The sequence below is a fragment of the Dreissena polymorpha genome, chromosome 1 (assembly GCF_020536995.1).
Source record: "Dreissena polymorpha isolate Duluth1 chromosome 1, UMN_Dpol_1.0, whole genome shotgun sequence".
Classification (NCBI taxonomy): Eukaryota; Metazoa; Mollusca; class Bivalvia; order Myida; family Dreissenidae; genus Dreissena; species Dreissena polymorpha.
The window spans coordinates 167,068,215-167,084,157 of NC_068355.1; the positions used below are offsets into that span (position 1 = coordinate 167,068,215).

Sequence of the window (15,943 nt, forward strand, 5' to 3'; positions counted from 1 at the left end):
AACAAGCCTAGCCATTTATTGCGCTATGAACACACAAACGATGAACGGAAGCATCATTCGAGAAAAACGAATTAGTTTATTGTCTATTTCTTGGGATGCGTGTAGAGAGTGTCTTGAGCAGGCTTGATATCCCTGTTACAGTTGTCCGTGGTGCAGCAGTAGGTACAGTGGATGTCCTTCATCGTGTTCTGGTCTGGTTTGTAGTCCTGACAGTCTGGATCATCACTTGTGCTGTGCCACCAGTCGTTCTCACACTCGTCATAAGTGCCACATCTACAACATGAAAAACATAAACAACATAATTATCTGCCAAATGGTAATTCCCTTGAAAATTTCATATCGACAAAGATGTGTTCGACGAGTAACGTCATTGAACCATGTGATGAAAAGGTTTTGTATATAGTGCATATTATTAAATATCATACTTCGAAACTATGTAAGCTTGGTAATTGTAAATAACCTAAAACTCCAGCAAATCATTTGATCATTACTACAACGTCATTTATATAAGGCACGTGACAAATTTCCACACAATGAGACACAAGAAAAAAACATGGCACACACACACACAAACACCATCTGATCAAATTCCGATCATCGCGTTGGAACAGTTAAAGAAAATCATATCATTGAGAGTTTAAAATCGGTTTACGGCGGCCCAAGCCTGACAATGTAAACAGATTGAAGCACGTATTTTTTTTATTCATTTTGATGTTCAGTCACTTAAAAGTATATTTTTTTTAATGTAGATGTTGCTCCACACAACGGACTAGGTTATTTTAGAGGGTTAAATGTCTGACCGTTTGTAAACGATTTTTGACCGTCTGCTTCGTTTGCAACTATTGATACAGTAGTTGAAAATCCACAATATGAACACGGTAACAATAATGTTTTATCACAAGTTTACAATACAGACTAGGTTATAGCAGAGGGTAATATGAATTGCCTTCCGCCGTGAACATTATTGCATTTGTATCAGAGCGCTCTATAACTAGCCTTCAGTCAACCAATTTGGAGCCGTCTTCCTTGTTTGTGACTTCATTGATGCAGTAGGAGTCAGAACACATCTCCACCTTGGTTAGAACAAAGCACAGCTGCGGGTTACCCTTACACACTGTTTACCCATGAAAGTTCCAAAATATGGACTTGATTAAAGCCGAGCCTTATATTTCTTGCCTTCTGTCAACCCATTTGGAGCCGTTTTCCTTGTTTGTGACTTCATTGATGCAGTAGGAGTAAAACCACATCTCCACCATGGTGAGAACAAAGCACAGCTGCGGGTTGACCTTACACACTGTTTTCCATAAAAGTTCCAAAATATGGACTAGACTAAAGCCGAGCCTTATATTACTTGCCTTCTGTCAACCCATTTGGAGCCGTCTTCCTTGTTTGTGACTTCATTGATGCAGTAGGAGTCAGGACACATCTCCACCTTGGTTTGAGCAAAGCACAGCTGCGGGTTAAACTGACACAATGTGCAATTGATAGCTGAAACATGATAGGTCAGTCATAGTTCATAGCATGAATAGTCATGATTGATATAATGAATAGGGGATATTTACACATTTACATATACACGAAGTAATAATAGATAAATGTATAATTCTTACATGATAATTGCTGGTCTACATACAGACACAAAATAATAGTACCCTCAAACATCACAAACAGAACTTTCAAGCATTGCAACTGCATAATCATATAATGTTCTCATTTACATTGCACACACATTTTTCAAATCACGTTCGATCCGAAATAATTGTCGCATTGTCGTTATAAATATATACCACATAGAAATTTTTTGTTGTTCTGAGTCACGGTTATTTTACAACTCATGCTATAACGGTATCTGTATTTTTGCACCAGAACTGAATCGTTATTTATAAACCGATTAACAACAATAAATCCAAACAATTGTTAATTTCCACTACAAACTGTTTCTCGTTTTTTTCATGATAACTGGCAGATATATTTGGTAAATACCCTGCTTATCAAATTGAAATAATGACATTTCATGTATCTCCATACATAAATACCTTAATGTCAATTTTGTGTATTTGTGTACACAAATACAGTCAAAATAAAGTACCACCAACGAAAGTTTACAAAGCGCCTATAGTGAAATTTCGTTTTTTTACCATTTTATATATAAATACATGCATGTGGATTGAAAGGGAACCTTTTTAGATTAATAATCGCAACATTAAATATATGCTAAATCCCATTTGATGAGGAACGAAATCTCTAGATCGTTAGCTTTCTATCCACCGCTTATTGAATATAAAATTTCATAAAATGCCAAAAATTGTTGAGACGTACGATGTGGAGCCGCTGTTGGGCGGACGGCAGTTCCTGGAAAAAATAAAAGAGAATATCCTGATGAGTCCATGAGTTAACATGATTAAGTTAATCATTATACAAAGTGTATTTGCTGATGCGATTCCAATTGTGTTCATGAGAAAATGATAAACAGTTTCATACCACTGGTGCGATGATGTGTACGAGCAAATAGCGTCATCGAAAATTTAAAAAAAACAACAGTTACATTACATGCTACTAGTTTCATAATGTAAGTGGAAAAAACAACGGGCTGTTTAAACCTACTGGTGCGATGGTTTTTATGAGTAAACAACGTTTAATATCATTACACGTATGCGATAGTGTTTAACAAAGCAACAAGCCGCATTTTAATGCTACTGATACGGTGTTTGTTTTTTTACAAATAAACAACGTACAGTACCAGTACTGCTAGTGAAATAATGTTAGCGATTAACAAAGATGCAGTTCCATGCTACTGGTGTGATGGTGTAAATGATTATACAATGTTCAGTTCCTTACTATATAAGGTATGGTGGTCATGAATAAACACCGTACAGTTCCAAACTACAACGAAGACCGGTGCACTGTTGTAAATGATTTTACAAAGCACAGTTCACTCCTACTAGTGCGATGCTGTGAATTAGTCAACACAGTACAGTTCCATTCCACTAGTGTGATGATTAATGAGAAATCAATACATAAATCTACGCAACTGGTCCAATAGTGTTAATGAGTAAACAAATGTTAAGTTTCATAAAAAGGTAAATTAGTGTTGATTGTCAAAGTACAGTTCCATAGACTGGTTCGAAAGTGTTAATTTCTTAAGGTACAGTTCCATACTATCGTTGCGATATTATTAATTTTTCATGGTACATTTCCATACCACTGATGTTCTTGTGATATTGAGTAACAGTTTTAATTAATAAGTGTTTATAAGTTAAATCGCAAAATGCAATGCTATTGATGCTTTGATGTTGATGAGTAAACAATATACAATAACATGCTTGTAATGCGATAATCCTAGCAAGAAAACAAGTTTCAGCTCCATGCTACTGGTGCGATGGTGTTTACGGGTATACAGCCTACAGTTCCATGCTACTGATGCAAATTTATAAATTAGAAAACAGCAGACAGTTCCATAATGGTGATCCGATCGTATACTTCTGAAAACGACCTACAGTTCCATCGTGGTGCTGCGATGGTATTATTGAGTAAACAACCTACATTTCCATTCTAGTGAAGCGATGATAGTAATGGGTAAACAACGTACATGTCCATACAAGTGATGCGATAGTGTCAATGAGTAAACAACATACAGTTCCATGCAAAGAGTGTTGTTAACATAAATATGTACTGCGCTACAAAATATTATCACCTGTAGTCGTTTCCGATGCGCCGCGTGCTCCTGTTGTAGTAGTTGTTGGTGGTAGTGTTGAAGTCTCGGGTGGACTACTCATAGTTGAACTTGTAACAGCTGGTTCCCCCCCTGTAAAGTGAGTTTGTTCTGTTTTCAGAGTGGTTAATATGTGTTTTAGTGGCAAAAGACAAAAATTATTTTTGCTTAAATTATTTTTTTGCTTAAGATGAATTTTACTTGAAACCACAGATGGGACCAAAAGAAAAAACAGACGCAATGATGGCTTCATTATGCCCCATTCAAACGTTATTTGTGTCGATACGAATAAATAATGGCTCAATGCTGTGTTTATGTGTGAGGTCTAGGGGATAAAAATTGGCTTCGGCTTAATTATTATCATAGTAAATACATCTTCAATGATGACCGAGGAGGAAACAGTAAATAGACTCTACTAGTGCGATCATTTGTAGTTGTTTGCGATGTGACGATGGCGTGGCTTAAACCTGTTGTAGAAGTTGCTGTAGATTATGTTGAACTGTTGGGTGGACTACACGTAGCTGAAATCGTACCAGTTGACGAATTTCCCGTAACATGAGAGTTTGTACTGTTTTCAGAGTAATGAACATATTTTTAGTGGCAAGAGACAAACACACGTGAACTCGTGATATTTTTAGTAATAAGATAATTAATTTCAGGTGAATTGTACTTTAAAACTCAGATTAGACCAACTGACAGACCAAAAAAAACGGTGACACCATTTCAAATCTTTGATTGAGGGATTTCGAATTAATACTGGCTCAACGCATGGTTTATTTTGCTGCATAGGGGGCAACAATGAACTTCGGCTGAATTTTCAAACATAGTTAACACTTTTTCATTGTAAAACCTTACCTAGGAAGAAAAAGTCATTTGGCTGTACCATTCTACTAGTGTGAAAATATTATCTAGTAAAGCGCATTTCCATGCTACTTGCGCAAAAGTCTGAACGAGTATACAACGTAACGTATCATGCTACTGGTGCGATAAGTTAACGAATAAACACAATTCTATACTACTATTGCGATTGTGTTTATGATTTTACATTGTAAAGTTCCATGCTACCTTGGCAGTGGTGTTAATGCCTTTACATTGTGCGATTCCAAACAACTGATGCGATGGTGTAAATGACTTAACAGGGTACAATTCCATACTACTGATGCAATGGTTTTAATCACTAAACATAGTACAGTTCCGTGCTGCTATCGCAGTTGTGTTTATACCATAACAGTCCACAGTTCCATACTACTGATGCGATGGTGTCAATGACTTAACAATGAAATTCCCATTGGTACTAGTGCGATGATGTTAATGACTCAACATTGTTAAGTCTCAAACAACTGATGCGATGGTGTTAATGACTCACCATTGGTAAGTCACATACAACTTATGCGATGGTGATAATGGCCTAATATTGCACACTCCATAATTTTGATATGATGGTGTTAATAAGTAAACATTGTACATGTCCATTATATGCGATGGTGTTTATGACTAAATATTACACAGGTCCGTGCTACTTGTGCGATCGTGTTGATGAGTTAACAAACAAACAGTTTATTTTCACTAGTGCGAGGCATAACAACCATTATAATGTCAAATAAACAATCATTGATGGAATACAGGGGTCAGCGTTGTTAAGACTGAGCGATTTGTGATTTTTGTGTGTTGAACAATACGATTATGTTTATCGAATTAATCGTATTCTGAGCCAGTTTTTTTTATTTTTCAAAAGTCCTTGTTCACGAATCTATACACAGAAACATGAATAAATGAGGAACATGGATCCGTATTTTTACATGGCAATTAGCTTTGAAGGATTTTCGTTTTATTAATTATTCAAACCCTGTGTTTCTATTGCTCTAAATTGCTATTATATCTTACGGCAAGATAATAACAAAAGATTGACGAAAATGAACGGCTTTCATGTTTTCGTTTGTTTCGAAATAGCCAAGGTCATACCCACGTAAGGTATATACATGTTTAATACTTTTTGTTTCGGAACACGGGCAACAACAATGCGTCATAGTTGGTTGCTATGGTATTGGATAGTTGGATAACTTATCTACCACCAGTGCAGAAAGCAATATCCTTGATCCTCAAACTGGTGTTAATGCAAAAGGCCTTCGAGAACTCGCATCTGTAAAGAAAGAGATCGTCATCTGAATATTTGTACATTTATACAGTGTACATCACGTGCTCAAACAGCATGTTTATCAGCTTAGTATGCATCAGATTATTATAATAATTATTTGTATTATAAGTATTATTAATACTATTAGTATTATCATTATAATTATGTTTATTACATAAAAAGAATAACCAACACATTTTGGATCGATTTTTTTACAATAAAGTCCGACTATTTTAAAGTATTAACATCGATTCTGTTGATAAACATTTGGATACACCACTGTTTTTCAACAACTGTTTATTAATCAACAATAAAAACATTTTTGGAAATATTGGTAAGATAATGGCATTCAGTAAGTAAACGATAGTATTAAAGACTGTTGAAGTTTTTGTCACTGCAAGAGCTACAAATCAAAATGAATAAATCAGTTAAAACGTTTTGAATTATGAAGGCATAAAAACGGTTCTTTCTGCATACTTTGTCTCAGTAACAAAATTCAAATAAGAACAGTAAAAAGTGCATTCATATCCCACTTTATCGACCTATATAAAACCAATAATTATAAATTCATGCAACAAGTTATTATACAATATATTTGAATGAAACCCCAACATGCAACACAAAATGGCATGAATACTTTGCAAATTATTCCATACAATGGAAAAAAGTCCATGGACAAGTATTTAACAACACGAATAATACATAGATGAAATTGCTACAAACTAGGAGTATCAACAGAATATTGAGCACAAAATCTCTTCTTTTTAAAATGGGATTGTAGGAGAGTAATACGTGTACTTTTTGCGAGGAAGAAGGAATAACATTTGCATATAGTAATTAAGTTTGTGTATTGATAGTTATTATCCAACGACAAACGCCAAATAGTTTAACTACGCAATTTATTATCTTAAAGGTTTGACATAATAATGTCAAGGCTGGGATCAATTGTATTATACAGGTTCCCCCGAAAACGGCGGGAAATTAAAGTACATAATGTCTATCCCCCGTGACAAGCGGGAAGTGTGTTCGTGGAAACTATGCCTTCTTTATCCTAAAATGGTGTTTTCCAGGCCAGAGTAAAAACCAGAGATAAAACTTCACTGAATGAAAAATAACTCTGGAAAACTGTTCCCGAAAACAACCAATATTAACATGTAACTGTGGACATTTTGTAACTCAAACATAACTGGTCATTTTAACTAAGTTATTAATGTGGTTGGAATTTCCAAAAAGTACAAGTTTTGATCAAAGTCTAGCAAATTCTCTAACACTGGTACAGTCATTTACGCAGGAACCCGTCGTCGGGGGCCGAACTAAGTAGACCATTGGACAGACTGACGGTGTGCCGTACGCTGTTAAGTCCCAGCCATGACGATGGGGGTTTCTAATGGAGCTCGTAATTCTCGACAACACTGGAATATTACAAAAATCTGGCAAGCATCGTGTTGCAATGAAAAATAAAGTGAGAGGGTGGGTGGAAAATGTAAACTTGTAAACCATAGCGCGACCAACACTGTGATGCGGCGAGCTAGTAAAAGACCGACAATTAGCACGGGCAGTGGTTATGTACTTTGTGGACGAGTCTATGTGTACAGTAGACAGGGTAGGATGGTTTATAAAATTTGGGTTTGGGTTTCGGCGATCCCTTAGGAAAATAGCGTTTGCGTTGAATAAGACAGTTTATTCTTGAGCGTATAAACATTATTATTCAACGACAAACGCAAAATAGTTTAACTACGCAATTTATTATCTTAAAGGTTTGGCATTATATTGTCAAGGCTGGGATCATTTACATTATACAGGTTCCCCGAAAACGGCGGGAAATTTAAGTACATAATGTCTATCCCCCGTGACAAGCGGGAAGTGTGTTCGTGGAAACTATGCCAAAAAGGACCACGGCCGCAGGATGTGGGCCTTCCGCCACACAGCGGCCACGAACACACGCCAGCCTTGACAAGCAATAACAATGAATTAAAATCGGGTTTGGAAAAACGAAACATTGCTCAAATAAAAGGCTAGTGCGTTTGTGCGTATCCTGCAGCACTTGTAACATATTCCATGCAACAAAACAACAACAAATACATAGAATGACGACAACAACAACAAAAATATAACACATCAACAACATAACACATATAAAAAACAAACTGCGGCGACACAAACCCGCACACACCCGCCTGAGGCACCCCAAACGCACGTCTTCGTGCACTCTTTAAGTGTTTTATGACAATAAACAGTTTTAATTATATACAAAGAATAATTCTTGTCATCATTATTTTATTCATGAACCTTTCCCAGGTCCTTTACAGGTCGCCGTGGTTTAATGGATATGCTGCCCGCCCAGCGACCGGGAGGTCACGGGCTCGATCCCCAACACGGGAGCGTTTCCGCCAGTCATGGGCTTGATCCCCACCACGAGAGCGTTCCCGCCCAAGAAACGGCATCAACAGTGTCTGTACAATTCCAGACCTTCGATGAAAATGAGCCAAAATAAAGGCTCCGGTTACGAAACAACAATGAATTACAACTAAGAACCATATCCAGAACAACATCATTGAATAAAATCATCATCAGTCCACTTTCTTTTACATCAGTATTGGTCATTTTTAACAAGTTTAGACAAAATGACAATCAACATCAGTCAACATCAATCGACATCAACAAAATCAACATCAATAACATGATAATCAATTATAAGGAGTATTATAAGTCATGATAATGTTACCCTAATCATCATAATCGTCATCATAATCATCATCATTATAAGTGACATCATCATCATTACAAATCATCAGTAGATCTCGTCAGAAATCATCATCGGCCCTTATAAGATGCCATCATAATTGCCTTAAACATAAAATTGAGGAACTCAAAAAACTTTTATTATTCATCATCAAGAGACATCCTTGTCATCATTGACATCATCCTTCTTTTTCATTGCCATCATCACCAACATTCAAAGTAATCGTAATCCTAAGCCACCATTATTATCACCAGTCCCATGATCTAATTCATAACCAGTTATTATCAGTAATTTATATATCATAACACATTATTGACATCAATCATTTAGAAATATCTTAACCGAATCTAGTCATCACCAATCGTAATTATAATCTGAATCTCCCTAATCATCATTGGTAATCATCATCTGACACCAACATTACAATCAACATGATCATCAAAAGAGAAATGACAAATCATCATCATGACATTAACAACCTAATAGTTTCTGTATCATCACTAGTCATCATCACTTAACACCATCATTGTAAAATCAACGTCAATCATAATCATATAGCATCGTCGTTATTATCGCCACTCCTAATGCTACTCACTTGTATCACTATATATATATTTATGGAGTAATTTAAATATCGACCATTTGATTGCGGATTGCTTCATTTTAAAAATACATGTACTCGCACCTTATTTGAAACCATTCTCATCGATTCACAGGGTTACATATGCGGCGAGCTAGTAAAAGACCGACCATTAGCACGGGCAGTGGTTATGTACTTAGTGGACGAGTCTATGTGTACAGTAGACAGGGAAGGATGGGATATAAAATTTGGGTTTGGGTTTCGGCGATCCCTTAGGAAAATAGCGTTTCCGTTGAATAAGACAGTTTATTTTTGAGCGAATAAACATTATTACGCAGTAAAAACACAAGACATATGGATAAATAAGTGAATGCCTGTACATGTCTTTGAAAATAGATTCTATATACATATATTACGACATGAATGAAAACGTTGAAACAGAAAAAAAGTTTGACTGTAAAACAGAAGAAAAAATTATTATTATTATTTCATTATTATTATTATTATTATTATTATTATTATTATTATTATTATTATTATTATCATCATTATTATTATTATTATTATTATTATTATTATTATTATTATTATTATTATTATTATTATTATTATAATTATTATTATTATTATTATTATTATTATCATAGAGAAGACGAGACCGATTTTGTGACTGGTAACCAGGTCAAACATCCGATCTCTCAAGCATTTTCGCCGCTCCGGTATGTTATATGCCTCTCCGCTTCTATAACTCATGTTTAACAGGCCTTTCGCATGAAGTTGGTAAAGAAATATTAACGAGGAGTATATCGTGTAAGGTTGTCAGAAGAATTATTTTAGAGGTCACAGTGACCTATACCTTTGACCTAGTGACCAAAGAGTGGGGCGTGTAGAACTCATCAAGGTGCAGCTACGTATGAAGTTTCAAAGTTGTAGGTAGAAGCACTTTGATTTTAGAGCCTTTTTGTTAAGGTTTTTGCACACCGCTGACGGCGGACGACGAGCTGGCTATGACAATACCTCGGGTTTTCTCCGAAAACAGCCGAGCTAAAAATGAAATCTTTCCATATCCCAACTCACTTGTTTACGTAAAATGATGTGTCGGACGCGCATATCGAGTCCAAGTCCGTACTGCAATTCGGGCGGGGCGAGGCTGCGCAGAAAGCTACCAGAGCCGGATTAAGCGTCGTCGTTGGAACTGTTGGCATTGTCGTCGTCGCTGGCGGGTTGGTATGCCCAACAATCGTGCCTTTACATATTCGTTGTATTTTGTTTTATAAATAGTATATAATTAATTTTTCAATCATTACATCGAAATAAGAGATATCGAAACAGGTTTACCTGTCCATATTGTGAACAGTTCTGTAAATATATATATTGAATGGCGAAGTTTACTGCCTGGACTAGCGTGTATGGATGCACGCAATGACAGACACGTGGATGCACATAAATAAACCAAACTGTGACAGCTAAATTGAGCTAAATCGGAAAAAGACTGAACACAACATAATCTGAGTAATTTATTTCACCTGCACATGCGAACATGGAGCAGGTTCGCCGCTCCTCTGATATTCCCGTGCAGTACGAGTCACCATTTTGTGGTCGGGGGTTTGTACACGTCCTTGCGCGTACTATTTCACCGACGCCACACGACACTGAGCAAGGACTCCACGGATACCAGCTTCCCCACGAACCATCAACTGCAAAGTGAGTATTTTTTTGAAAATTTATGGAATAGATCTGGGAAGATATTCAAAAGTCATTTATAAAATGACATGACTAAAGAAACCAGAGCTTTATCACAAACATGACTAATAGCCCTGCACGGTGTTGCCAAATATTATCAAAGGTAATTAAGTGTATTAATAACTAAGAATGATAAAACTTTGTCTTGATCATCTTTAAGTTTTTGTGAAGACGAATGTTTACGTTACGACTTTGTAACTTCAGAAATGTGCTAGTAGTTTGCCCGTTAAGCGAGTGCAGTCCGACCGATGGACCTACTAATAAACCAGCCAAACGACAAGGTGACTCTTTACATACCTCTTAACTGAGATATACAAAAACTTTATTAATAGTAACACAGTTCATGCACTCAAACTGACACTCTATCAATCTAGTATGACTTTAGATGTGGGTATCTTTAAACAGTCATTTGTATAATAAAATAAACATATACATTGTTTTCCATGTTTTGAAAGCAAACACATATTTGGACAAATACAAATTCACTAAATAATCTGATGTGGACAACAGACAAATTGCAAAATTCCGCAAACTATTGCGACATTAAAAAATCATTTCTTTACAAACATATAAATGTTGAGGTTATTAAACGATGAATTTCGCAAGTACGTACAGACGAACGAACGGACTGACAAATTCAATTAAAAATGCCATCTAATATAAGGGGACGAAACATTCAGTCTTAGTCTTTCTTACATATTAATCCAACAGTGTATATTTTCCTGCACTACTTTAGTATATGGCCCATTTTTAATATAACGACTAAAATAACAATGTGCAGAAATACAAGTGCTAATGAAAGACAAGAATGGTATTAATTTTCATGAGTTGTCCTTAAAATTAAACTCAAATGAAACGGATAAATATTCATTAACAAACATTGTACCGGTACGCAGACACTGACACACTTACAGATGGGTGAGTAGTTTTTGGACCGTGCGATGAACAGTTGAACTAAACATCAATCCTTACCAACACAAGTTCCTTGTTGGCATGCTTCTCGCTCCTCAGCTTCCCCCTCGCAATAACTGCCTCCATGTTGTGGCCGTGGATGGGTGCATGTCCTCAGTCGGTAATGGTCCCCCACACCACATGTCACGCTGCATGATGCCCAGGGATACCAGAGACTCCATAGACCGTTCACTATTCACATAATAATTTCGAATTAAATTTTGAAAAGTTACATTAGCATCTGTGTGTGATCATACACTATTTGTAAATAAGAGCTCTTCTCTATGATATAATAATGTACATGTTCTGTCCGGCACCGCATGCAATTACCACAAAGACATATATGAAGTTGAATGAGCTAGTAGTTATATAACATATGTAAACCTAAAGCTGATGCTATACATATTAGGACAAGAAATATGACCATGCCAGGAAACTAGATTTTGAAAGTTTACCAATTTATTTATTTTTAATTACGTTTGAACTCAGGTCTGCCTGCATGTAAGCTACGAACAAACTAACAGCCCAATACCTCAATCCAAACTAAAGCTTTCCTGCGAAAAAAACGTTTTCTTATTGTTTATATATACTGTGATCTGGACCAAACTGGACTCACATGAAATTCCAAACTAGGCTGTAACCTACTTACACACAAAAAGTCAGCATAATATCTCGACCCTTACAGAAGCTATGCAGTGCAAACTGTGTATCCTAATTTTAGCAACAGGGACCTTTAGTTTGACCTAACTTGCCCAAAATGAAGCCCAAAGCTGAGTCTACATGAAAGCTAGAGAAAGGAGTTGTTGCATGAACACAATTACCTTTAGTTACAATGAAAAAAAGTAGATCAAACCTCACAATTAAGTTAAATTGCTTTGTTTGGTGACTTTCAATGATGATCCTGAAGACATTTGTGAAGTTTCAATTGAGTTTCTGTTTTAGGTACAGAGATATGTTGAGACTCGTTGCATGCAAACTTTATTATGAATTTTAACTTGCACTCAAACGTTCATCATGATAAAAAGCAGGTAAATGTTATTGGTATTGGTCAGATTTTGCCAATAAAGACACGAAACACATATTTAAAGTATTATTTCAATGTCAGAAATGGAGATTGAAATATGGTGTTGGTCACGCATACGTCAACATGATTGATCTACGTAGAACTAAGCACAAAATGTCCAAATTATGATTTAATACAGGTCAGAGTTTTGTAGGTTTGTCGGGGAAAAGGGGGAAATAAAAATTATAAAACACTGATAACAAATATGAGTTTGGTCAGTTAATGTGCATAAAGACCCGGAACGCACATGAAACGTATTATTCAATTTACTGTTCAACCTGGGTACATCTGCTAGTAAGGTGGCAAAAATGGCCATTATAGGAAGGTGGCTGCTGTATTCAGATGACCATTTGTTAGATGGTAAGTAGGATGATAGTAAAAACAGACCCCTAAAGCTCATAACAAAAATATGTGTACATAAATATCACACAAACAGTATTTTCATTCAAACAATCGCACACGCTTCGCACAATTATCTTAAAAAGGAAATTGTGAATTGCAATATTGTTTCAAACTACATACAATCATTCTCAATGACAATCAAATATTACATCACGCAAAAATTACTTACAACCACATACAACAATAAAAAAACATGCCAAAAATTGTTCGAAAGTTGCTATTCAATTTCTTGTTTGACAAAATAGCCTGCTTATTCAATACTGATTACCGTTATACACATGTGTACTATATAATTAATTTTGTCAGGAAGAATCCAGACTGGTCGCTATAGCCAGACGACCGCTATGCTCAAGTTACAACTTGGACTGTATAGTAAATACCCATATATACAGAAGTCGCACGAAAATACTTAACCAGAAGTTAAAGAACAAAAAGTGGCATAAATCTGATAAATTCCAGGTCAGAATGCAGCTTAATCATTGACCCAACACAACAAACACGAAAACATGTATGAAGTTTTAAATGGATATCTGAAGTAAAAACAATGATATGGAAATTCACATTAACCTCAACAATTAACCTCAGACTATGCGGTGAGTAGTCGAACTTAAATGACAGGTAATGGACATATTTACAGTCATAAAAACTGACTTTCTCCAACATTTGGCATATGAACCTAGTGTGACTTTATAGCTACAGAAAAAAGTTGTAAATGTGCGATTGCTTTATGAAATATGAGAATACTGCATAGAGACCGTTTCTCGAGGACAATCAAGTACGTTAAAGCTGCCACTTTGTGCTGGCATTATAATAAAAAACAACAACAACATTTTATTAACCACACTTGTTGGTTTCCTGCATGCATTTCAAGTTTCTGTGGAAAATGTAAAATGTAACTAATATTTTCACAAATATGTGTTTCTACCTGAACAGTGTTCGTTATGATCCAGTTTGCATGTCATGACTGTCTAGCCGCTCCATTGCAAGGTAAACCTGTCCCAGCTGGTGGTGGACTGTCACATAATCTGGACCGAGTTTGTGTAGCGTTACAATGACATAAGGACCAGTCACTCCAAGCTCCCCAGATACCATTCACTATAAATAAAAATAAAGTATGGCGCATTACATCGTCGACGTGAAACACAAACATGTGGTAAAAGTCTTTTTTATATTGTTTTACTCTCTTTTTTTCGAAATATCATGTCTTCCTCCACCCACTTTAAATAATTTATTTTGATGTTTAGTGTTTGTATCTCGAGATACGTGCATTTTGTATGACATTTAGCCAAGATTGATTTCAATTTGCGATCAACAAAACGTTGAATTCACTGGAAAAAATAACTGAAACTAGACCTTCCTCACAAAAGTGACAAATACCCCCACACAGGAAACATTAAAGGGAATATGTGGATCATTAGGCTTCAAAAAGATCTTACATATGTACACGTAATGGTTATGACATATTCAATCACTTAAGTCACTTAAGAAGTTTACTCTTCAAACTTTATCCTTCTGCCATAGAAATGGCGAAGTTCGAGTGCATATAACTTACAAACGTTTTGACTCACTGGGTAATCAAAAGATGTGCTTCACATGGAAATGACAGTTTAGTTTCAATCCAATCATGCGGGAAACGAAGGTGTAGGTTTCTCCACAAACTTATAATAGTGTATGTTTCTTCCATAAAAAAATGGTGCGTTCAAAGACATATATGTAAGGAACATGTGGATCATCGGGCAGTACAAAGTAGTCTTACAAATTGTAACTTCGTAATGATAACATATTTTAAATTGCAATTGAATTTCGTGCAAAATGTAGAAATAGTTCACTCCACAAACTTATAGTAGTGTGCGAACTGACTTACTAAAGCAGACAGGCAGTCCAATCAACTAACACGGTTCGAATATTTAATACCAAGATACCCTTACATTTTATTCTTATACGATACACGCATGAAGGACTATTTTAAAAAACTAATTTAGAAGAAAATAGTTCATGCTCAAATGCTAACACTCTGTTATATACATCGAAACCATATATACCATAGTTTAAGATCTATGTATCATCAGTGGCAGCAACCAAGATCATTTTGTTGTGGGAGAAAAACAGAACACTGCATTATGTGAAGTTAAAATAAAACATGCGTTTTGAGCCTTTTTCACTGTATATTCCAACTCTGTTTATGCACGCATGGTCACATTTTCATTGCATTGTTGTACTCGCACAGTTTATTTGTACGAAAATTGTGTTACTCTAACTTCAAAGAAAAATTTGCAAGAGGCAAATGTTTACCCGAGTTCACTGAGCAATGTGAAACTTTGGAAGACACCGTCAATGCAGGATTGGTGCAGGTTGCTTTCAACTGTTCACATCTACAACAATGTCGAACAAATACAAGGGTCGTAGAAAGGAACCTTATAGAAACCCATATTGTTTTGGCTGGTTAAAATAACTTGACTGGAAAAAACAAATCTGGACAGTATGGTGAAGATTCTGCAAAAGTTAAATGAACTTTGATATCCGAAACGTAAAATGGTGTATTGTTAGTATCAACAGAGAAATACATAGAAAATTGGCTAGATGTTGAATTTCGCATACATTTAATGTAGACATTT

At 35.8% G+C, this 15,943-nt stretch overlaps 2 protein-coding genes across 4 annotated transcripts in view; both read right to left on the reverse strand.

Annotated features, from left to right (window-relative positions):
- LOC127859915 (semaphorin-5B-like) lies at positions 1 to 14,402 on the reverse strand. 3 transcript variants are annotated; one of them, XM_052397516.1, is made up of 9 exons: positions 14,254 to 14,402; positions 11,885 to 12,055; positions 10,696 to 10,866; positions 10,247 to 10,415; positions 5,782 to 5,852; positions 3,695 to 3,805; positions 2,320 to 2,352; positions 1,356 to 1,488; positions 1 to 273 (listed from the first exon to the last, which is right to left on the reverse strand). In XM_052397516.1, exons 1-9 carry the CDS (start codon positions 14,288 to 14,290, stop codon positions 84 to 86), a joined length of 1,086 nt encoding a protein of 361 aa, XP_052253476.1. In that variant the 5' UTR covers positions 14,291 to 14,402; the 3' UTR covers positions 1 to 83. The 3 variants fall into 3 exon arrangements, with proteins under 3 accessions (XP_052253476.1, XP_052253496.1, XP_052253485.1); XM_052397536.1 differs by lacking the exons at positions 10,696 to 10,866; positions 11,885 to 12,055; positions 14,254 to 14,402 and adding an exon at positions 7,116 to 7,258 and having other exon boundaries at positions 10,247 to 10,386; XM_052397525.1 differs by lacking the exons at positions 10,247 to 10,415; positions 10,696 to 10,866; positions 11,885 to 12,055; positions 14,254 to 14,402 and adding an exon at positions 7,116 to 9,665.
- The window catches only part of LOC127859903 (uncharacterized), a 26,608-nt gene continuing 25,011 nt past the window's right edge, over positions 14,347 to 15,943 (reverse strand). Inside the window, exons 19-20 of the mRNA XM_052397510.1 lie at positions 15,621 to 15,700; positions 14,347 to 14,423 (exon numbers count right to left, since the gene is read on the reverse strand). The gene's annotated coding sequence lies outside the window, so the exon portion shown is untranslated. The remainder of the gene's footprint in view (positions 14,424 to 15,620; positions 15,701 to 15,943) is intronic.

Bases quoted from the DNA above. Each gene is read 5' to 3' on its own strand.
- LOC127859915 (XM_052397516.1), bottom strand. From the start codon at position 14,290: ATGACATGCAAACTGGATCATAACGAACACTGTTCAG. The intron at 12,056-14,253 runs GTAGAAACACAT...TTATGTGAATAG, and splicing joins TCATAACGAACACTGTTCAG to TGAACGGTCTATGGAGTCTC. The intron at 1,489-2,319 runs GTACGTCTCAAC...ATCATGTTTCAG, and splicing joins CCCAACAGCGGCTCCACATC to CTATCAATTGCACATTGTGT.